General features: G+C 41.0%; 1 protein-coding gene across 2 annotated transcripts in view; it reads left to right on the plus strand.

The window, feature by feature from the left end:
• Nucleotides 1–15,788, plus strand: part of LOC126995368 (histidine protein methyltransferase 1 homolog) — an 82,596-nt gene extending 66,808 nt beyond the window's left edge. The window contains exons 7-10 of one of the 2 annotated variants that reach the window (XR_007750217.1): nt 441–772; nt 5,338–5,453; nt 14,750–14,846; nt 15,746–15,788. Coding sequence is in view for 1 of the 2 variants with exons in the window: in XM_050854861.1 (XP_050710818.1) it covers nt 441–772; nt 5,338–5,453; nt 14,750–14,790 (489 nt within the window). In the remaining variant the exon portion in view is untranslated. Of the gene's footprint in view, nt 1–440; nt 773–5,337; nt 5,454–14,749 lie in introns of both variants that reach the window. The other variant, XM_050854861.1, reaches the window with a different exon arrangement.
• The last annotated feature ends 4,868 nt before the right edge of the window (nt 15,789–20,656 follow it).

A 20,656-nucleotide genomic window follows, 5' to 3' on the forward strand; every position in this document is an offset into this window, starting at 1 on the left:
ATATTCAATAGCGACATTTGAAATTTGGCGCGTGCAGCGATCCCTGATACGGCGCAGGGCGCTGTTTTGGCCCGGCCATAGTGAGTTTCTTTATGTGCACCATTTAATTCTGCATGTTTTCATATATAATACATGATAATTATGTTGAGGTTATGGCTGAAAACTTGTTATATTCAACAGCGACATTTGAAATTTGGCGCGCATGGCGATCTCGGATACGGCACGGGGCGCTGTTTTGGCCTGGCCGTAGTGAAGGGGTTAAATACCATGTCCTTGGTAACAACCCATAGAATAAACATTTGTTAACAGTTGAGATTTTATCCTTCCCTGTTAGATTTTTCAGACAGTTCTTGTTAGCAGTTATCCACAATATCCTGTCACTTCCTTGCTGTTCTATGTGCAGTAAACAGGCTCAGATGAATATTTTTTCTCCCAAACAGAATGAAGAGGTTGTGAATTTTGTGACCATACCAAATGTTGCACTGAACCTGTATAACAAGACCTCAAGAAATGCCAGTGCTAAAGATGAACATCTTACCGAGTCTTTATCCTCCAAAGCCACATTTTATTCTGGGGACTGGGCTGCTGTTAACCAGCTATTATCAAGTCAATGTGAATATGAGAACGAACAAACAGAAAATATTAGAAAGGATGCAGATGGTGAAGAAAGAAAATTTGACTTAATATTAACCTCGGAAACCATCTACAACCCCAGCTGTCACAAGAAGTTGTTGGATCTTATGACAGCACATTTGAAGCATGATGGACTCATGTATCCTTATATACTGAATCGTGCATTTTACTAGAAACAGGATAAGTGCCAATTGCCCTATACATATTAGGACATGAAGAGTCTTTTGGGGAGAGAAAGTTTACAATGGTAGAAAGAGGATGAAATATAACATTCAAACAATGGGTATAGTTCCTGAAGTGGCATTTAAATATCTTGAGTTCTTAGTATGAAAAATGTGGATACTCCAGTGAAATAAAAATTAAAGTATGTTATACCAAGTAGGAAAACAAGAAGTTTATATGGAAAAATTACAATGCCATAGTCGGTTCACCCAAGTCTGAAGCGAGCATTATCGTGTGCTGGCAGCCTGCTATCACACGGCGTGTCCGATTTTGTGGCTACTGTATGCTAGCCTACGCATAGTAAACAGTCGTCAGTGTCAGTAATATGCAGGCAGTAATAACAAATACCATCAATTATAGTCGATTATGAGTTAAAGAATATTAGTAATGTCGCAAATAGCTGTTTTGTTAATATAAAGCCTGCTAATTTTCTTAGTGGTGGACAGCTTCAAGAATGTTTAATGAACATAATCAGCGACCTTGTAAATTAACAAAACGGCTACAGTACCCTCCCAAGTTTCGCGCTTGCTTCGTTCCGCAGGTATAGCGTTAAACTTGCGGATTGCGAAACTCGGGGTATTGAAAATGCTGAAAAACCGCTTATTTGTTCAAGCCCGTTGAGAAGCTGACCTTTTTTTTTTTTTTTTTTTTTTTTACTTCCTTGTTATCTCAAAATACGTACTGTGAAAATAGGAAGAAAATGTGAAGAGAGAAAATGTCATTTTGAAGCCGCAGCTGAAGATGGGTGGCTGCCTTACAATTGGCTAACTGTTCTGAAAACACGCTTGTGATTTGCCGAGTCCGATGACGTCATCGATGGCACTCATCCAATCAGCGGCCTCTAACTATGACGAAACAAAAGCTTTGTGAATCTGAAGTCAACGTTGATAGTTAAATCATTAGTTCGTAGCTTTTACCGCGGGCCATTAGCGCACATCTCTATGAATCTCACCCCAGCACGTGTGAACACGGTCACCCAACCGCTATTGTCCATCGACTCTTAACTTGAGCCCTGTGGCTTGGCCTGAGGAAACCCCCATTGTTTACAGATCTAGTGATGACCTGCGCATGGCGATCTGTCTCACTGTTAGTCTGTACGTTATCTATTTACGGAATGTATACATATTCATTATACGACTGCATGGTGTTAAGAATGGCTTGGGATTAGAGGGAAAGACAACGACTTAGTAAACCTTCCATATCACTTGGCAAAGTGGCTCATGCGACGTTGCTGCCTGACGGACCTTGGCAACAGGCGCTTGGCTGCACCATTCAGCATTACACCACAATGGACAACTCAAGTAGATCTAACTCTCGCACCCTGCACAACCATGCAAAAGAGAGAGAGAGAGGTAGCGACCCTCTCTGAGGAGAGTAATGGAGTGATGTGGCACCAGCGTGGCCTCGTGGGGAATCCCTGAGTCGCGCCCAAGGGCTCAAGTTAAAATCGATAGAGTATAGTTTCTTGAGAATTTTGTACAGAGATTCAAAGTCGGCTGCATTTCACCGGAAACTCATCGAAATTCTTGTCAGAAACTCAGTCACCAGCATGTTGGTTATTTTCTTGTGAGGTTGGTAAGTTGTGGTCACAAGAAGAAGAGTGTATCAGTTGATCTGTTCAGTAGCTATCTGCATGTTTATTCCAGCACCACAATGAGTTCCATGAAGCTAGATAAGCCTGGAGTAATCAGGTTGAGCAGGTCTTGGACTTGAGTCTTTTCCAAGCATAGCCACTGCCTCATTGTGTCTTGGTCCTCACTGTTACGTACTTTCTCGTAACACTTAATGGTAGCAAGCTGTTACACACTCTCCCTTTGTCTCTGAGCTAACCACTCACGAACCAACACATACTTTCTTTTCATTTTTTTCTTTTTCTTCAGCAAACACCACAAAACAAACTCTGCAAAGTCTGGATCCATTGTTTGTTTTGCTTTTCAGCTGATATATTCCAGAATGCAACAGTCCTCTGCGTGACCAAACATGAGGATAAATTTGAGGCATAAAATTATTGGAAGATAATCTCGGTGGAAAATTCCCGAGAAGCTAGCTTGTGTGACCGCGCCTTTAAGCTGCTGGTGTCACACTGGGCCTTTTTCCTCCGACTGCGTTGGTGATACGGGCGACCGGCAGCTCCAAATTTTCAGGGTGTGCGTCATACATGGCCAAGGTCGGTTGTCCGTATTCACAAAGTAAACAAAGCAGTCGCCCTGTATCGATTAAATAGTAAACAAAGCAGCTCTGCCAGTCTACTTTAAGAGTTTCTTGGTTGGCCATTTTCCACTGCTCCTCACTCCTCAGCCACTGCCGTCGTCTGTTTGTTTACATACAGCCACGCGATTGCTCGTACCTCCAACCATTTTCCATCCGTACAGACAACTAACAACTCGCTCCCGGGTGGGTGCACGGGCGGTTGCCAATAGCCCCAAAGGTTGAAGGAAAACGGCCAATGTGACACCGCCTTGAGGAATCGCGCGTGACGCCGACAGTAGGTAGAGATGACCCGTACATGTCAAAGCAGCGCAAAACTCGGGGCGATAATGCACGAAAGTCGGGATGGTAAGAATGTAGGATTGAGCGCAAAACTTGTGGATTGCGAAACTCGGTTGGCATGAAACTCGAGAGGGTACTGTATTTGCGACATTACTAATATTTTTTAACTCATAATCGACTATAATTGATGGTATTTGTTATTGCTGCCTGCATATTACTGACACTGACGACTGTTTACTATGCGTAGGCTAGCATACAGTATCCATGAAATCGGACACGCTGTGTGACAGCAGGTTGCCAGCACACGATAATGCTCGCTTCAGACTTGGGTGAACCGACTATAGCTTTGCAATGTGGTATTAAAATGAACAGATTATGGAGTATGTATAATAGGGACAAGTAGTGCAGAGGCAACATGAAATAAGTCTTGCAACAAATTTATGGAGGGGATTAAAGCTGTAAAAGAATACATTTCAATTATCTTGTGATCAGGTTGACTGACCATTTAATCAAGCAGTTGCTTCCCCCCTTTGCCCAGCACTTCCTTTCATCTCATCTTGCATATCATGAGAAGTATATTTTGTGGTTTATATCATATATTTCATTTCACCGACGCCTGCTCCTAGGAGCTCCCAACAGGGATGGCCACGCAGAAGAGTTTCCAACTTTCTCTATCCAGACACTCCCTCCTTGCCTGCTCATAGTTTCTCAAAGATCTTTCCCCCCTCTCCCTAACGTACTCTTGCACCCTATCCCTCCATTTCACTGGAGGTCGTCCCCTAGCATTTCCTCCTATCTCACTCACATACACCCTTCTGGTCATCTTACTCTCCTCCATTTGCTCCATGTGGCCAAACCACTTTAAAGTCTGTCGCTTCACTTCTTCCCTTCACCCCTGTGACACATTCCAAAATGCTTGTACACACTTTCATTACTCATTCCATTCATTCTACTCACATCACAAGCACTCCTCAAATAACTCATTTCCACTGCCTGCACTCTAGACCTCTGACTTTCATTCCAGGCCCATGTTTCACTTGCATATGTGTGGGTTGGTACTATTATTGTATTTCTCAAATCCCTCTTTACCTTCATGCTCACACTTCTGCCATTCATGATTCGTCCCAAAGACCCTGCCACCCTTCTTCCTTGCAATGCCCTTTCTCTTATCTCACCCTCCATACCACCATGCTTACACATAACTGATCCAAGGTACCTAAACTCATTGACCTCCTCCATTTCTTCACCATTCAAAATTATTTTGCATTCTTTTTCACATTCAATTTCCACTCTATATGGGCATACAAAATCTACAACCTCACTTCTACTTTGTTCACAAACCATCACTTTACTTTTGTTGACATTTACTTTCAGCTTTCTCCTATTACAGACACTATCAAAAACACTGACCAAATTTTGTAAGTCACTGTCATTTTCTGCAATGAGCACCGTGTCATCAGCAAACAGTATTGAACTCAGTACCCTCTTCCTTCCCTCATCGAACATTCTTACTCCAACTTCCCCAACTTTGCCCTTCATTTCTCTAATAACACCATCCATATAAATATTGAACAACCATTGTGACATGACACACCCCTGCCTTAAGCCCATTTTTATCTCAAAATGCTCACTTGTTTCTCCAGTAATTTTGACACATGCAGATGCATATCAATCTATCTATATCTCTGATATCCATTCCCCTCATGAGAACTTCCCCCAAGGCACTGTCATGGTAGTGGCATCCCTGTTCTGGCACTCCTCAACACATTCAATCCTGCCAGACAATTGCCCAATACTCATCTACTCTATTTATTAATTTTACTCTTTATTATTGATCAGAATCCCATTAATAGTGATTATTTTCATTTTAACCAATCATAATTTTGTTGTTCATTTATTTTTCTTCATATTATTAATGCACCTTAACTTATATAGCCTACTTTTCAGAAATATTTTGATGAAGTGTTACACTGATTCTTAACTTTTATGCAGATTATTAGCTGCCAAAACACATTATTTTGGTGTGGGTGGAGGAACACAACAGTTTGCAGATCTTGTAAAGACTCAAGGTCAACTAGATGTTCATTTCATCACCTCAAACAACTCAGGTAAGTAATTTCTTTATTAACATCCATTAGATTCACATTATTTTCAGCTGAATTTTAACCCCTTCAGCGCAACGCCCGTATATAACATATGGGCAACCCAATCCATCCATGCCTTTATTTACAGGACTGCAGTTTAAAAAATTGCAGCGTTCCCAAACTTGCTTGGCTTGTAGGCCTGCCTTTGTTCTGCCAAGCCTACCCTCCCTTATCCCCCTCCATTGACTCAAGCCATGCTCCCGGGACACCAAGTCCCAAGGCCTTGACAACAAGGAGATTCTTCTTTCTCTTGCATCTGGCTATGTCAGCAAAACTAGCACGACCTGACTCTGCTGTCTGCTCAGCACAAATCACGCCTGCCACCTCACTCAATTCCTCCTTTATACTGGACACCCAAGACTCAACCTCATCTTTAACCCTTTCCTTGCTAAGCGCTCGCAACGAGACTATCACCCCAGGCGCGCTTGGGCACCCCAGCAGGGGAAGGGGATCTCTTTTAACCGCTGTATCTCAAAAACTATTCGTCACAGCGACAAAACAAGAATACTGTTGGAAAGAGGAGGTCAAGATCTATAAGATTCGGTTATGTAAGCCTCTCCTACGAGTGTACAGGCACGTTCAGGGGGTGTGGGAGCTTTAGCACCACCAGCAAGTATGCTAGTGCTCGCAGTTTTAACCTCTGTATCTCAAAAACTATTCATCACAGCTAAAAAAACAAAAACACCATTGGAATGAGGAGGCCAAGATCTATAAGATTTGGTAATGTAATCCTCTCCTGCGAATATACAGGCACGTTCAGGGGTGTTGCCTGTGAAGACGTACATTTACACGTGCACGACGGTCAGCTGTAAGGCAACTACTGAGTAGATCTCTTGATGATGGGGTGCTGGCAGGGCAGTATTGCCATCTGCAAAATTTACAACTATTTGGTCAAAATATCAGTCATGTGATAGGTGAAGCTATGCAAAAATGTCGCTATATTGGACAACAACATCCACCAGTTGCTCGTCTGTAGATTTTTCGCGCGGCTGATATGATTTTCCTCCAAATTTACTGAAAAACCCATTGAATTGGCAATGCTGTGGAATGAGAAATAGTGTTGGAACACTCATACGCAGCAAATTTGAGTGCGACTGGAGCTCGCAGCGAGCGTTTAGCGCCACCGGCAAGTTATGCTAGTGCTCGCTGTGAGCGTTTAGCAACAAAAGAGTTAACCACAGATATTTCTTTAGATAATTCTTGCTTAAATTTATCCAATTTTTCAACAATGTGGGTAATGAGGGATGCTTTATGAAGACATGGAGTGCAAATCCAATTTATTTTAGGTATATTATCCTGCTTGACTCTAGTCAAATTAGTACACTTAACATGACACCACTTTGGGCACAAACGGCATGAAATCCACTTCTCGCCTGTAAAATCTTCACAGATACAACAGGAGTCTCTCAGACTCCTAGTTCTTCCCGGCCTGCCATTGTCGACTCAGCAATTTCGAGGAGCAAGGAGCTCACACAGACACATCCACTCCCTTCCCATTGCTGGGCACGATAACAGAAAACCTTATTCCCGATAACCGATAACTGATAATGGAAAACCTTATTGGTGATAACCGATATTCGTTAACTGGAGACACAAATATAAATCCACAGTTCCGATACTAGCTGGCGATAAATCCGATAGGCGAAAACGATACTATATTGATATTTAAAAAAAAAAAAAAAAAAAAAAAAACATAGATGAATTCAAATTTTCATTATCTGTATTTTAGAAAACTTACAAAACATGAAAACCACACGTTGACACGTACATATGGATGGTAATACTAGAAACACCTGAACCGGTATTGTGTTATTTAGCGTACTCACCGTCAAAAGCTGGCGCTTTTGTTTACAAACACTGGTCTCTTGTGAACTGAGCATGCTCAGACCAGCAAGCGTAGACCTGTACAGTCTCACAAAGCTTTTTAACCGTAATTAAAAGAATTGCTGGAAGGCTGAATCAGACATACAGTACCACTACCTCCATCCTTGCTGTTTCTAGAACGACACTCTGTACGAGTTATATTTATATGTACAGAGTGTCGTTCTAGAAACAGCAAGGATGGTGGTACTGTATGTCTGATTCAGCCTTCCAGCAACTCTTAATGTGTTAAAAAGCTTTGTGAGACTGTACAGGGCTACGCTTACTGGTCTGAGGATGCGCAGTTCACGAGAGACCAGTGTTTGTAAACAAAAGCGCCAGCTTTTGACGATGGGACACCAAATAACACAACACCGGGTGCCTTCAATATCATGGCATGCTCACAAACGAATATGGAATATCAAATTTGAGGCAGTGAATAATCATTTTTTGGGCAAAGTTAAATGATTTTTCTCTTTGATATATTGATTTTTGAATGTAACATAAAAAATAACCTTGTGTTTTAATGTTGATGATCTAAGTATGAAATCTCTTCACCGAAGATATTTCATACCCCGAAGTTTTTTCATACAACACCAAGCGCCCGGTGCACGCATGCGCAGTAGGGAGGAGACAACGGGTTTTTTTCTGAGAGGTGGAAAAAAGTAACGATTATCGCTTGTTTGGTTACAAAAGTAACGAAGATACTGATATATATTTAAATAAGTATCGGATGGCCGATACCCCGATTTTGTTATCAGCGATAAAATATCGCGATAACGCCCAGCTATGTCCCTACCCCTCTTACTCACTCACTCACTGAGTGGTTTAATTATTTTTAAACATTCAATCAATTTTCCACGGAGGCGACATTTCTCAAGAGGAAACAGGTTAAGAGTTGAGAGCCTTTCATCGTAAGGTTTATTGCACAAGGAAGGGATAATTTTTGTTGCTCGCTGTTAAACACCTAGTTAGCGGTGTCCTTTGCATGGTAGAAAGACCAAAACTGAACCGCTTATTCCAAGTGGGGTCTGACTAAACTATTGTAAAGCAGGATTATTAAATCTTTATTTTTGAATAGAAGTTTCTCTTAATGAAGCCCAGCATTCTGTTCGCTTTATTTGCTGCATCAATGCATTGCTGTGATAATTTTAGGTTTGATGCAATTATGACACCCAGGTCCTTGATGTATTGATCACTTTTGAGTTTGACGCCACACATTTTGTAATCGAACTTCTTATTTCTTGTTACAACTTGAAGAATCTGGCACTTATCTATATTAAATGGCATCTTCCATCATTCAGACCAAGCTGAAATTTTATGGAAGTCTTCTTGGAGGCTTTATCTGTCTTTGTCAGTAAGGACCGAGTTACAAATCTTTGTGTCGTCTGCAAATTTACTAATGAGATTATTGATTCCAACGTCCACATTATTGATGTAAATAATGAAGAGCACTAGGCCAAGAACTGAGCCCTGTGGGACTCCACTAGTGACAGGTGCCCACTCTGAGTTAAACAGAGAGAGAGAGAGAGAGAGAGAGAGAGAGAGAGAGAGAGAGAGAGAGAGAGAGAGAGAGAGATCATCTATGGTTTAGCAATGTGTTAACCCGGTAGTAGCGACGGGCTAAATTTGTGGCTGTACTGTGTAGCAGCGACGGGCCAAATTTATGCCATGATATAAACCCCCCAAAATAGATGATACATAATCTGATCACAAATGCTTTGATATATATTATGAAATGATTTGTGTGAGGGGTGATTTTTTCTCATTTTTCTCGCTTAGAGGGACCATTAAGAAACATGATCCCCACTGCTACCAGGTTAAGGGGAGGATCCACCATAGGATATTATGGAAATATGAAAAATATATCAAAATTGAGGTTAACCCGTAAACTACGCCAGACATCTCAAGATGATATGAGTTAGACTGCGCCAGACATCTTAAGATGACACATGTTCCAAGGTGAATATTTATATTTCCTGCAATGCCAAAGTATATTCCAATGAACCTCTTGTGGCAACATCATCCCTCTTTCGCACCATGTAGTCACCATCGTCATATTAGTTGCTCTTTAGCAGCCATGGAGAGCAGAATTATGTCATCTACTGATGCCAACCAATCTCATATAGCTCCTGCAGTCGTGACCGAGGGGGAGGCATGGAAGGGGGTAAAAAGAAAGTATTGGTAAAGAGAAAGATTGTAGTAGACAAATTTGAAAGAGACAGTGATTCAGATTGTATTCAACCATCAGATTCAGCTGGTCTGAGGAAGCGTGGCAAGCGTGAGCATGCTTCTGGCGCTCAAGGTCACAGACACGCTGCCTCTCCAACAGTGCAGAAAGTTACTAGCTAGCCTAGTCACTCACTGACACCATCATCACTGTCCCATGATTCAGAGTGGCAGAAAGATGAGGAAAACGACAGTGGGGGTATAAGAGAAGACTCGGCTAATGAACTGAGTGAGGGAGGGGTGTCAGCTGGAATGGGAGAGGAGTGGGAGGCAGAGGGAGAACAGGAGCCTCAGAGACGTGAGACAACGTGTATTCCATTCGTCTGGTCTGATGGATCAGATTTTGTGCCAGACATTCATAAAACTTTGACAAGAATATTGCTGGTGTGACTAATGACTGGCCTCTTGATAATGATGCGCAAGAGGTTGATTATCGAAATTGACAAAGTGAAGTTTCCTGTGATATAATTTGTTTGTTGTAACTGAAATGAATAATTAGTGGCAAGAGAATGTTCAAACGTTGACTGTGCTGTGTGTCATCTTCCCTTTGCCACCGTCCTATCTACCCCGTCACTGCCAGCGCTCCCAAGGTCGCCTCATATCCGCAGCCTTTATCCCGCCATCATTGCCACATTAGGTGAATTATTATTTTTTTTTTTTTTTTTTGCACTATTTGGTGCTCAACATGTCTCTCTTGGGTGTTGTAATACTAAAAATTGTTTTCCAGCAGGTTATTGTTTTGCCATTTATTGCACACCCAGGAACTATTCCCAAATCTTAATTGCGCAGTTTATGGGTTAAGGGTCTGTGTACACCGCCTATGTGTAGGCTATCGAACAGCAGTTTGTTTTTCTTTCCCGCAAATTTAAATGTCCTGCCGAGCCAATTTTTAAATGCCCTGTAGATGGGCGTGGCGCGCATGTCCTAGTGTGGGTCACGTTGCTACGTTATTTTCAATGAATGTGATGAAATAATGCCTTATAAATGCCCAGTCATACGTCAGGCAGCGTTTACACCATGTTGGCGTTCTGTGCAGGGCTGCCCTGTGCCAGTGCTCTTTATAGCTTGAGGGAGAGAGGTCACGCTCACGCTGCTTCACTCACTTGCCTCTCATTCGCTCATATGCCTTCATTTAGCCTTGCCATGCTCAGAATTCTTTCAGACATGCCTAAAGTACGCAAGAGTGTAGAAACAAAGAGGAAAAGAGCGGAATACGTGAGGGAAAAGCGGAGAGAGAGAGAACGCTGCCTCCCCTATCTCCACCCACGCCGCCACCACCGCCTCCTCTCCTTGCCTCAGCTGATCCACCCATGCCGCCACCACCACCACCTCTCCCTGCCTCAGCTGATCCACCCACGCCGCCACCACCACCACCTCTCCCTGTCTCAGCTGATCCACATATGTCAGCTGCCACACCACCATCAACTTTGCCACGTGCATTGTCACGGTCACAGATTGCAAGCGCTCGTGTGCCTGATGTTACTGAAATCTGTGACCGAAAATATATTACTACTGAAAGCCAGCTTCAGTCTCTGGTCGCTGGCTTACAGTGTTCTAAAAGGAAATGCAGGCAGCAACTCTCAGTAAGTGCCTCTTCTGACAGATGGGACACCACCTTTTCTGTTGCGTGCACTGCATGCCAGACAGAATATTGCTACGCTCCACCAAAAACGTTCAAGCTGAAAGGGGGTGATGATAACAAGTTCACAGAGATGTATGATTACTGAGCAATAAACAACCATATGATATGAGGTTTGCTACATTATAACTTGATTAGAGTACACTATGACATGAAAATGGCAAAAAAACTTTAATCGATGTTTTCTCAAAACAAGGGTTACAACAACATAAAATGCATCTCCTCCATTATTTTTTTTCCGATTGCCATAAAAATTTTGGAGTAAAAACTTAATTTAATTTAGAAAAAATTGTATAATTTTTTTTTTTTTTTGATAGAGGTCATACTTTTTCCGTACAGCACAAAAAAATTTAGACCACGATTTAATAAAAAAAATAATTTGAGTAAGTTTATTAGATTTAAAAAAAAAAAAATTATACGATTTGCTCGGATTGTTATGAAGTATTTTGTGTGCAAGTGGCAAAAAACAATATGCAAAGATGACAGAGAAGATACATTTTGAAATTTTTGAAAAAAAAAAATCAATATATCTACATACATATTGATACTATTTACTTGAAACTCGGGTATGATGATGAAGGCAATGTTACACACAACATCCATGAAAATCAACAACCTCAACTAATTTTAAAAACATAGGCGGATCCTTCCCTTAACCCCTGATCATCAGGGCTCCAAATATTACGTTATCACTAGACATTTCCAGAATTTTGGACAAACTTTTGGGCTCAAAAATACATTTATAAATGGCACAAAGTTTAATCCTTTACAGTAATACCTCGGTTTATGAGCGCCATAGTTTACGAGTGTTTTGATTTACAAGCAAAAAAAATATACAAAAATGCCTTGATTTACAAGCGATGACTTGGTGTTCGAGCATCCTGCTTCTACAAGCCTTTTTTTTTTTTTTTTTTTTTTTTTTTTTTTTTCCTGAAGGGTGTGGACACGGGCTATATGGAGCCCATCAGGGTCAAACGCATACGTCCCTCCAAGGACGGACCAGAGGCCATTACCGGGATAGGACCGACTTTATCGGCTGACGTCAGCCTAGCCAACCAAGTCAGTCTGTCAACAAGGACTGGTGTGTCTCTTTGTACAAGTTGGAAGATGTGAGCATGGGTTCCCTTTGTTCGCCGCAAGATGAGAGTGCTCAAAGCGGAAAACAATGGGAATAGAGTCTTAGTTAGGGTTGCTACCTTGAGTTCAGAAAAATAAGGAATGCAACATCCCATTCTCCAATACAGAACGAATCCATATTTTAAGGAATGGGTGGCAACCCTAAAATTTCTCTAGCCTGCCATGACTGACAGCCACTGCCCGCTGCTGGTGAAGGCAGGAGGAAGGGGGGTGGGATGTCACGCTTCATACTGTACGCATATTTTAAGGACAACCCTAGACAAACAGTTGTATGGACTGGTTTTGTGATTCACCGAAAAATGCACTCACTACAGTTTTAAAATACTGAATTTTATCTGTTTAACCATTCAAACAGACAAATACAGAACAAATGGTGTTCCGTATTTTAATTAAGGAAAGGGTGGCAACCCTAGTCTCAGTTCGTGTTGTACACTCGCAGAGATAGTACCCGTGTGCTTGTGTCCGATTACATTTGTGCTCTGTTGTGCGATCCTTGTGTTTTCAGCACTACACTGTGCATTCTTTGTGCTTTAACAATGTCCCCCAGAAAGATGGTTAAAAGGGATGGTGTCGCAAAGAAGAAAACAGGAACGGCAGATACTATGCTCGCAACAGCAGGAACGGTGTGCGATCCTCAGTGGCTTGTATGCCCTCATGGACATGACTGACTCCCGTTTGCCCTTCATATTGGACGATATGTCGGGTTACTTCACGTTGAAGGTTGAATGTAGTTCCGGTACCTCGAGAATAGGGAAACTGCGGCTGCTAAATCCCAGTGCAAAGCCTACTGCTCGACCGTAGTTAGCAATTGCTAAAGTCTCTGTAACAACTGTAGCACATTGATTTGTGTTTTATATTATTTATCATTGCTATTTGTTTGTAAGATTACTTTTATTCTATATAAATTAACATTTAAAATGATTTTTATGAAAATATTTTTTGGGATATGGGACGCATTAATGGGATTCACATTAAATTCGATGGGGAAGTTCATTTGGGTTCACGAATGTTTTTGTTTGTGAGCAGAATTCTGGAACAAATTAAACTCGTAAACTGAGGTATGAGTATGACTGTTTAACACATGAAATATATGCACTTTTAAACTTGATTATAAATTACTGAAGGCCATGAAATTTGCATTTACAAAAAAAATGTGCAAAAAATGGAGGAAAAAACAAAGTGTATATTGGAAAAATCACAGCCAGTCACAGTGTTATTGTATGCTGCTCAAACTTGCAACACGAGGAGTCGAGATGTTCCCCTGGGATGCTCCAGACCCTCCTAGCCCTTATGCAGCATAGGTTGCTTTGGCCCATGCTGTAAAATTTACAGCACCATATCTGGAATCCTGGACAATGGGGCTGTAAATTTATGCTATACATAGGAGCCCCACGTAAGCACCTCACATGGCAAAACCACAACTCAAAGTGAGATTTCATAGACGGCCAGCCTCTTAGGCCTAGCACCGTCTCGTCAGCAACACAAACTAGGCCTCTTGACAGAATCCCGGACAACCCTGGTGATTAATGGTTAATCCATTTCACATTAGTTCATATGGGAGAAATGATTTAGGTTTTCAAACAAATCAGTTTTCAAAAATCTTTTAGTAACGAATTAAGTTTGAGATCCAAGGTTCCACTGTATAGGGGGGCTTCGTGGTGCAGTGGTTAGCACACTCGGCTCACAACCGAGAGAGCCCGGGTTCGATTCCCAGGCGGAGTGGAAAAATTTGGGCGGCTTTTCCGATACCCTACGCCCCTGTCCACTCAGCAGTGAATGGGTACCAGGTATTAATTGGGGGTTGTGTCCCGTCTCCTGGGATCTGTTCCCTTCTCCTATAATTCCTTCCCCTTCTGTCTCTCTCCAGCATATGACCACAGATGTTGCGCCGACTAAACGAAACTTTCCAACTTTTCACTGTATAGGGCTTGTGGCTCACTAGAAACCATTTCATGATTCTTTCATATGATCTATTTCTTTCATTAGCTACCTGTGTTTCCTGGATACTACAAATTAGTGTGTGGCTGTGCATGACATTTCAGGACATTATACATCAACCCCTTGGATGCGGACTTCCTACAAGAAGACATCACCAAGCTACATGAGTGGAGCAAAAAGTGGCTGCTACAATTCAATGAAGACATATGCAAAGTCATGCACCTTGGGAGGGTATATCCAGCATACCAATACCACATGGGAAACACTCCACTATCCACCACAGAGACAGAGAAAGACCTGGGAATACATGTTAGAAGGCTACCAGTGAAGGCGAAATCCATGTCAATCGCAGTGAAGGGGTTAAATGCAATTTTCCTTGGTTATCGAGTCAGTGTGATAGATACGTGTATATATTTTCTACTAAATTGCTCTCTTAATAACTATTTTATCTTTTCAGGTGTTAAAAGGGAGATAATTCAGATGAAGTTTAAGAACTGAACAACAAAAGACAGAAATGAGTTCTTTTGTTCTTCAACATAATATTAAACAGCAAGGTATGTAATTATTTTACTATCATCCTTTATGTCCACATCCATGAGCCCCAGAAATTTATGATATTTAGAGTACATGTCTCCACGTATATCCCCTGCATGCTGCAAAGCTTATCAAAAGAGATCAAAGATGAGGGCAGGAAGTTACTCCCTATAAAATGTACATCCCACCAAATACAAAATATTGAATATGTCTATTTTTTTTTTTTTTTTTTTTTTTTCTCATTCTGTTGCTTTCATTTATTTCGTTCATCACCATCTCAAGGATAAAACTTTTAGAGGAGGGAAAAACACGATATTACTACAACACTCACAATATATACCAGATGTATAATATTTTCTGACAGACAAATTTATATTCTTCTTTTATATGGACACTAACTTCTGCAAAACGTACAACACTTTCTATTAACTTATTTTGTATGCTAAAGGAAGCGGGTCGAGGGAAGGTAAACTGTATGACAAGTTTCGTATTCATACGATCACATCCTGGTAACACACAAAAGCTTTGATGGGACCTTTGATAATTCTGATGTGGGTCAATTTCTACCAATAGTACAATTAAGTTCTGCTATTTATATTACAGCTTATTCTAGAAGGTCAATATAACTTGCTGTACATACAAATAAATTCTTCCAAATGTATTAAACCTTTACCAAACATAGCACAGTTTCTGCTAGACATATAATATCCTGCCAGACACACAACAGCTTGCTGAATGCACAGCTGCAATACTTGATTTGTTATGGATTTATTGGTTAAGATGTTTAATATGTTAGTGTATGAGTAGCTTTGGTTAATGTTCACTCAGATACCTTGTTATTAATTCTTACTCTTGTTTTATCTTCTTTCTCATTATTGACAGTGTCTCCATTTATAATTATTATCTAATTTTGTTACAGATGAGTATGGAGTTATGATTTGAATAAAGCATTGAATCAAGAATTTTTTTGATCTCAGTCAGACATTTCATTAACATCTAGATGTGTGAAAATTTATGCCATATTCATATACAAATAACTTCTGCCACACACAAGAAAACTTTTGCCAGACTTTAATCAGTTTTCATCAGACTTTGCCAGACATGTGATAACTTGTCCAATATACAAGAGTTTCTTCCAGACATAGGTTAATTTCTTTAAGACTTACAAAAAATTGCTAGATGTATGATTGACTCTGCCAGTTAGATAGATAACTTTTGCTAGATTCACAGGGATTTCTGTCATATTGGTTATTATTTGCCTCATGTGATATTCTTGCCAGATATACGATATCTTGAACGATAACCATATTTTAACAAAAATGCCCACCTGTATACAGATGCATTGGCATATGTCTATGCCAGGGATGGCCAGTCCGCCAATCGTGATCGACTGGTCGATCACAAACCCGTCTCGAGTTGATCGCATGGCTTAGCAGCCTTAGTAAATCACATTTAATGATTTATCATTCATAAAATGCTATAGCATAGAAAATTCATATTTAAATTTACATCAAAATCATTGTGATAAATTATTATTACTGTTGTTGCCCGCTGTACCTAAAACTCAAAACATGAGCTTATCGTGTTGATTTTTGTTTTTGTTTTTTTCTCATTCTGGGAATAGATTATCATTATGAAGATATGAGAATCACAAGTGTAGAAAAGCTACTGTGCATCGCCTCCCTGTGTAACAGGAAGCATTCGCGTCCCATGTGACAGGAAGCATTCGCGTCCATACAGGACTGGTGCTGGCTCACTCCTGGCCAGGAAATTGCTTAGCAAGTTTTCATCAATTGTGTACTAAACTATCATGTGGTTTGATATGCTTAAAAATACAAGATAAATATTATATTAATGAATTTGGTAATGAAAAGTAAAAGTCAATATTAAGGAGTTGTCAAAATTAGAGATAATCCTATCTGGTAACTACTCTTTGATACTGCATTCCCAGTCACCTTCTTTACACGGCAGCATAAAGAATTGTCTCTGGTATTGGAAACCACAATTGTTGAAACTTTGGCCTAGCTACAGTTGTCATGTTAAACTGCAGTAATATCTTTATTTTTTCAAATACAGATTATTGGCAAGTTGTTTAACAAAATTGAGTGCTGGACCAAGCACTAAAGTGGCCAAAACGTACCATTTTCACAGTGAATGGGAGGAAGTTTATTTTTTTACCATGAATAACTTGAAGTGTGTTGGTCTGAGATGTCATGTGTCTCCAGCTCTAGCAAAAAAAAAAAGAAATCTTGAGAGGCATTTCAAAAGCTGTCACAAAAAGTATGACAATGACTTCCCACCTAAAGGTGAGCTAAGAAAGAGGAAATTTCATTACCTGAAATCTCAGCTTAGAATAAAATATTCAAGGAGGCCTTTTTAGAATCAGCAGAATCATTGTTTGAAAATTTCAAAAATGTCCGAAATTCTGTCTTCTCTGAGAGATGTTTAGTTATCAAAAAGCACTGTCATAAGGCACAGTTAAAGTATGGCTGAGGAAGTGAGTGAACAGCTGCATAAAGACACATGTGAGTGTAGGTTCTTTTCATTGCAGTTTGATGAGTCTACTGATGTGGTTGATACATCACAGTTGTGCATTTTTATTAGATTGGTGTTTAAAGACATGAGCACAAAAGAGGAACAGCTGAAAATCCTACCACTAACAGGAAAAACTAGGGGTGAAGACATATTTAAGACTTTCAGTGATTTTGTTCATCGTACACAGTTGCCGTTGAGTAAGCTGTTGTCAATAACAACTGTTGGAACACCTGCAATGGCTGGCTGAATCAGTGGGTTCACTGCTTTATGCAAGAGTGACGACAGGTTCCCTAACTACTTTAATAATCATTGCATTTATTCATCAACAAGCACTATGTGGTAAGAAGTTGAATATGAAGGAAGTCATGGATATATCCCTCAAAGTTGTGAATTCAGTTCAACCCAGAAGTCTTCAGAAACGGTTGTTCTGATCTCAACTAGAAGCAAATAAGGCTGAACACTCTGACCTTCTGTTGCATAACGATGTCAAGTAGAGGTAAGTAGCGGTACACCGACGGTAAACCGCAGGTGCGCCGCCGGCCCCGGAAATATTGCATATCTTGCTGGCTGTTAGACCCCGATTGGCTGACCGGGAGTGATCGGATCAACCCGGACTCTAGAAGAACCGTCCAAGTCATTCAAGAATAAGCTCCGGGGGGCAGCATGAGCCAAGAAAAGATGGCGCCTCTAAAAACACTTGCATGAACCATGACGGGATCGGGCCGACCACCAGGCCTCTCAAGAAAAGCTTACCGGTGCTACAGGCTTCAACGTAAAAAATAAATAAATAAATAAATGAAATAAAATAAAAACTCGACCACTCTAACTGATCAACGGACTAACACATAACATAGAAATGCCAAGCAATTAAGGTGATCTACTGGTTTATTAAAAGGTCGAATTTTGCATCACACACCTATAAATGTTTTCTCACAAAACTTTTCCTTAATTATCCCTACATACTCCTGTGAAAGTTTATTGCTGAAAACCTCTTTTACGTCGGTCATTTTTTGCTTTACTTTACACTTTCGCGGGCCTGGCTCTGCATGCGACGGCCCATACGGGTAAAGTCAGTTCATATGTGTCCATAAAACCACATAGAAATTGAACCCATGCACAGCTGCTGCCCTCTTGGTGTTGACTCCTTGGGCTTTTGCAAGCGGGATAAAGCAGACGACAAGCATAAGAACATAAGAACGTAAGGAGTCTGCAAGAGACCGGTTGGCCTATACAAGGTAGCTCCTTTAAGTCTACCCCCACCTTACCTCACTATCCATGAATTTATCCAACCTCTTCTTGAATGTACCTATGGTATTGGCACACACAACATGACAGCCAAGTCTGTTCCACTCATCCACCACTCCACTGGTGAACCAATTCTTGCCGATGTCTTTGTTGAATCTGAATTTGTCAAAATTAAAACCATTGCTATGTGTCCTACCTGGCTCTTTTACAACCAAAACCCTAATGACATCCCCTTCAGCCCTTCATTCATTTATAGACTTCGATCAGTTCTCCTCACAACCTTTGCCTTTCTAGAGAGTGTCGATTTAAATGCTTCAGTCTATCCTCATAAGGCAAGTTTCTCACCCCTTGAATAATTTTTGTCATCCCTCTCTGTACAGATTCTAACATCTTGATATCCAGTCTATAGTAGGGGGACCAGAACTGAACCACATAATCAAGATGAGGTCTAACTAGTGCTAAGTAAAGTTTCAGGATGACCTCAGCGCTCCTATTGCTTACGCTCCTAGAGATGAAATCCAGTACCCTGTTTGCACGATTCTTAGCCTGAATGCAATGAGCCCTAGGACGTAGGTCAATGCTCACTAAGACTCCTAATTCCCTGTCACACCCAGACCTGCTTAGAAGAGTGTCATTTAACCCCTTCAACATGAGGACGCGTATGCTGCGTCCTTGCGTGCCCTGTATCATATCCGAGTACGCGCATACTGCGTCCTGGCTCGCTTTAGCCAATATACGAGTTATCTTATCTCTGTATTTATGCTTAAATCTCAACATTATTAACTAATATATGTTTCTTTATGTGCACCATCTAATTCTGCATGTTTTCATATATAATACATGATGGTTATGTTGAGTTTATGGCTGAAAATTTGTTATATCCAATAGCGACATTTGAAATTTGGCGCGCGTGTCAATACCGGATATGGCGCGGGGCGCTGTTTTGGCCTGCCCGTAGCGAAGGGGCTAAGGAGTAATTGTGTAAGGGGTTATTCCTACCTACGCTCAGAATATTATACTTTCCGACATTGAATTATATCTGCCTTTTCTGTGCCCAATCATATAGTCTGTCAAGCTCATCCTGGAGAACGCTAGCGTCCTGGTCTGACTGGATTACTTCACAGATCATGGTGTCACCTGCAAACTTACTAACATCACTATTAATTCCTGTGTCCAAATCAGATGTAAATGATAAAAAGCAGCGGACCCAGCACTGACCCCTGTGGGGCTTCACTCATAACACAGCCCCATACAGATTTTTTACCCTTGATTTGCACTCTCTGCCTTCTACCACTAAGCCACGCCCTGATCCTGTTCAAGACTCTCCAATCTATGCCGTGAGCCTACAATTTTAGTAATAGCCGGTGATGGGGGACTTTGTCGAATGCTTTACTGAAATCTAGATAAGAATGTTATAGCTTTCATCTCTGTGAACCGCCTCGATTACTTTAGTGTAGAAGGACAATAGATTAGTAAGGCAAGACCTACTCTTCGTGAACCCATGCTTTGTCATGAATTGAACTATGCTTCTCTAGATGGTCCCGAATGCTCCTGGCTATAACTGACTCCAACATCTTGCCTACAACTGATGTTAAGCTAATTGGGCGATAATTTGAGGTGGCTGACTTATCTCCCTTTAAAAAAAATCGGCGTCACCTTGCAGAAAACAGCAACAAGCCAGGATGATTGTCCAGGATACCCTTTGAACATCGTCAAGTCGTACCAACCAAAGACCTTCTGAAGGAATGCATGAAGAATCGGACCCAAAAGCTAAATGATAATCATCGAAGTTGTTGATGCAAATATCAAAAGACAAGTTTGCTGGGCTGCTCAGAGTAAACTTGTCTCAGGTTATGTTTCTGGAGCAAAACCTTCGGTTTGCAGCACCCTACTTGGCAAGCCAATTAGGATCCATAACCAGAGTTTCTAAGTCTTCCAACCTCAGGTTTCTCCATGATGAGTGCTCTAGATCTAAGGGACTAGAGGACACTTAAAGCTACAGTGCAGGGAACTTTTGAGTGTGTGTGTGTGTGTGTGTGTGTGTGTAAGA

This window comes from Eriocheir sinensis, chromosome 8 (genome assembly GCF_024679095.1).
Source record: "Eriocheir sinensis breed Jianghai 21 chromosome 8, ASM2467909v1, whole genome shotgun sequence".
Classification (NCBI taxonomy): Eukaryota; Metazoa; Arthropoda; class Malacostraca; order Decapoda; family Varunidae; genus Eriocheir; species Eriocheir sinensis.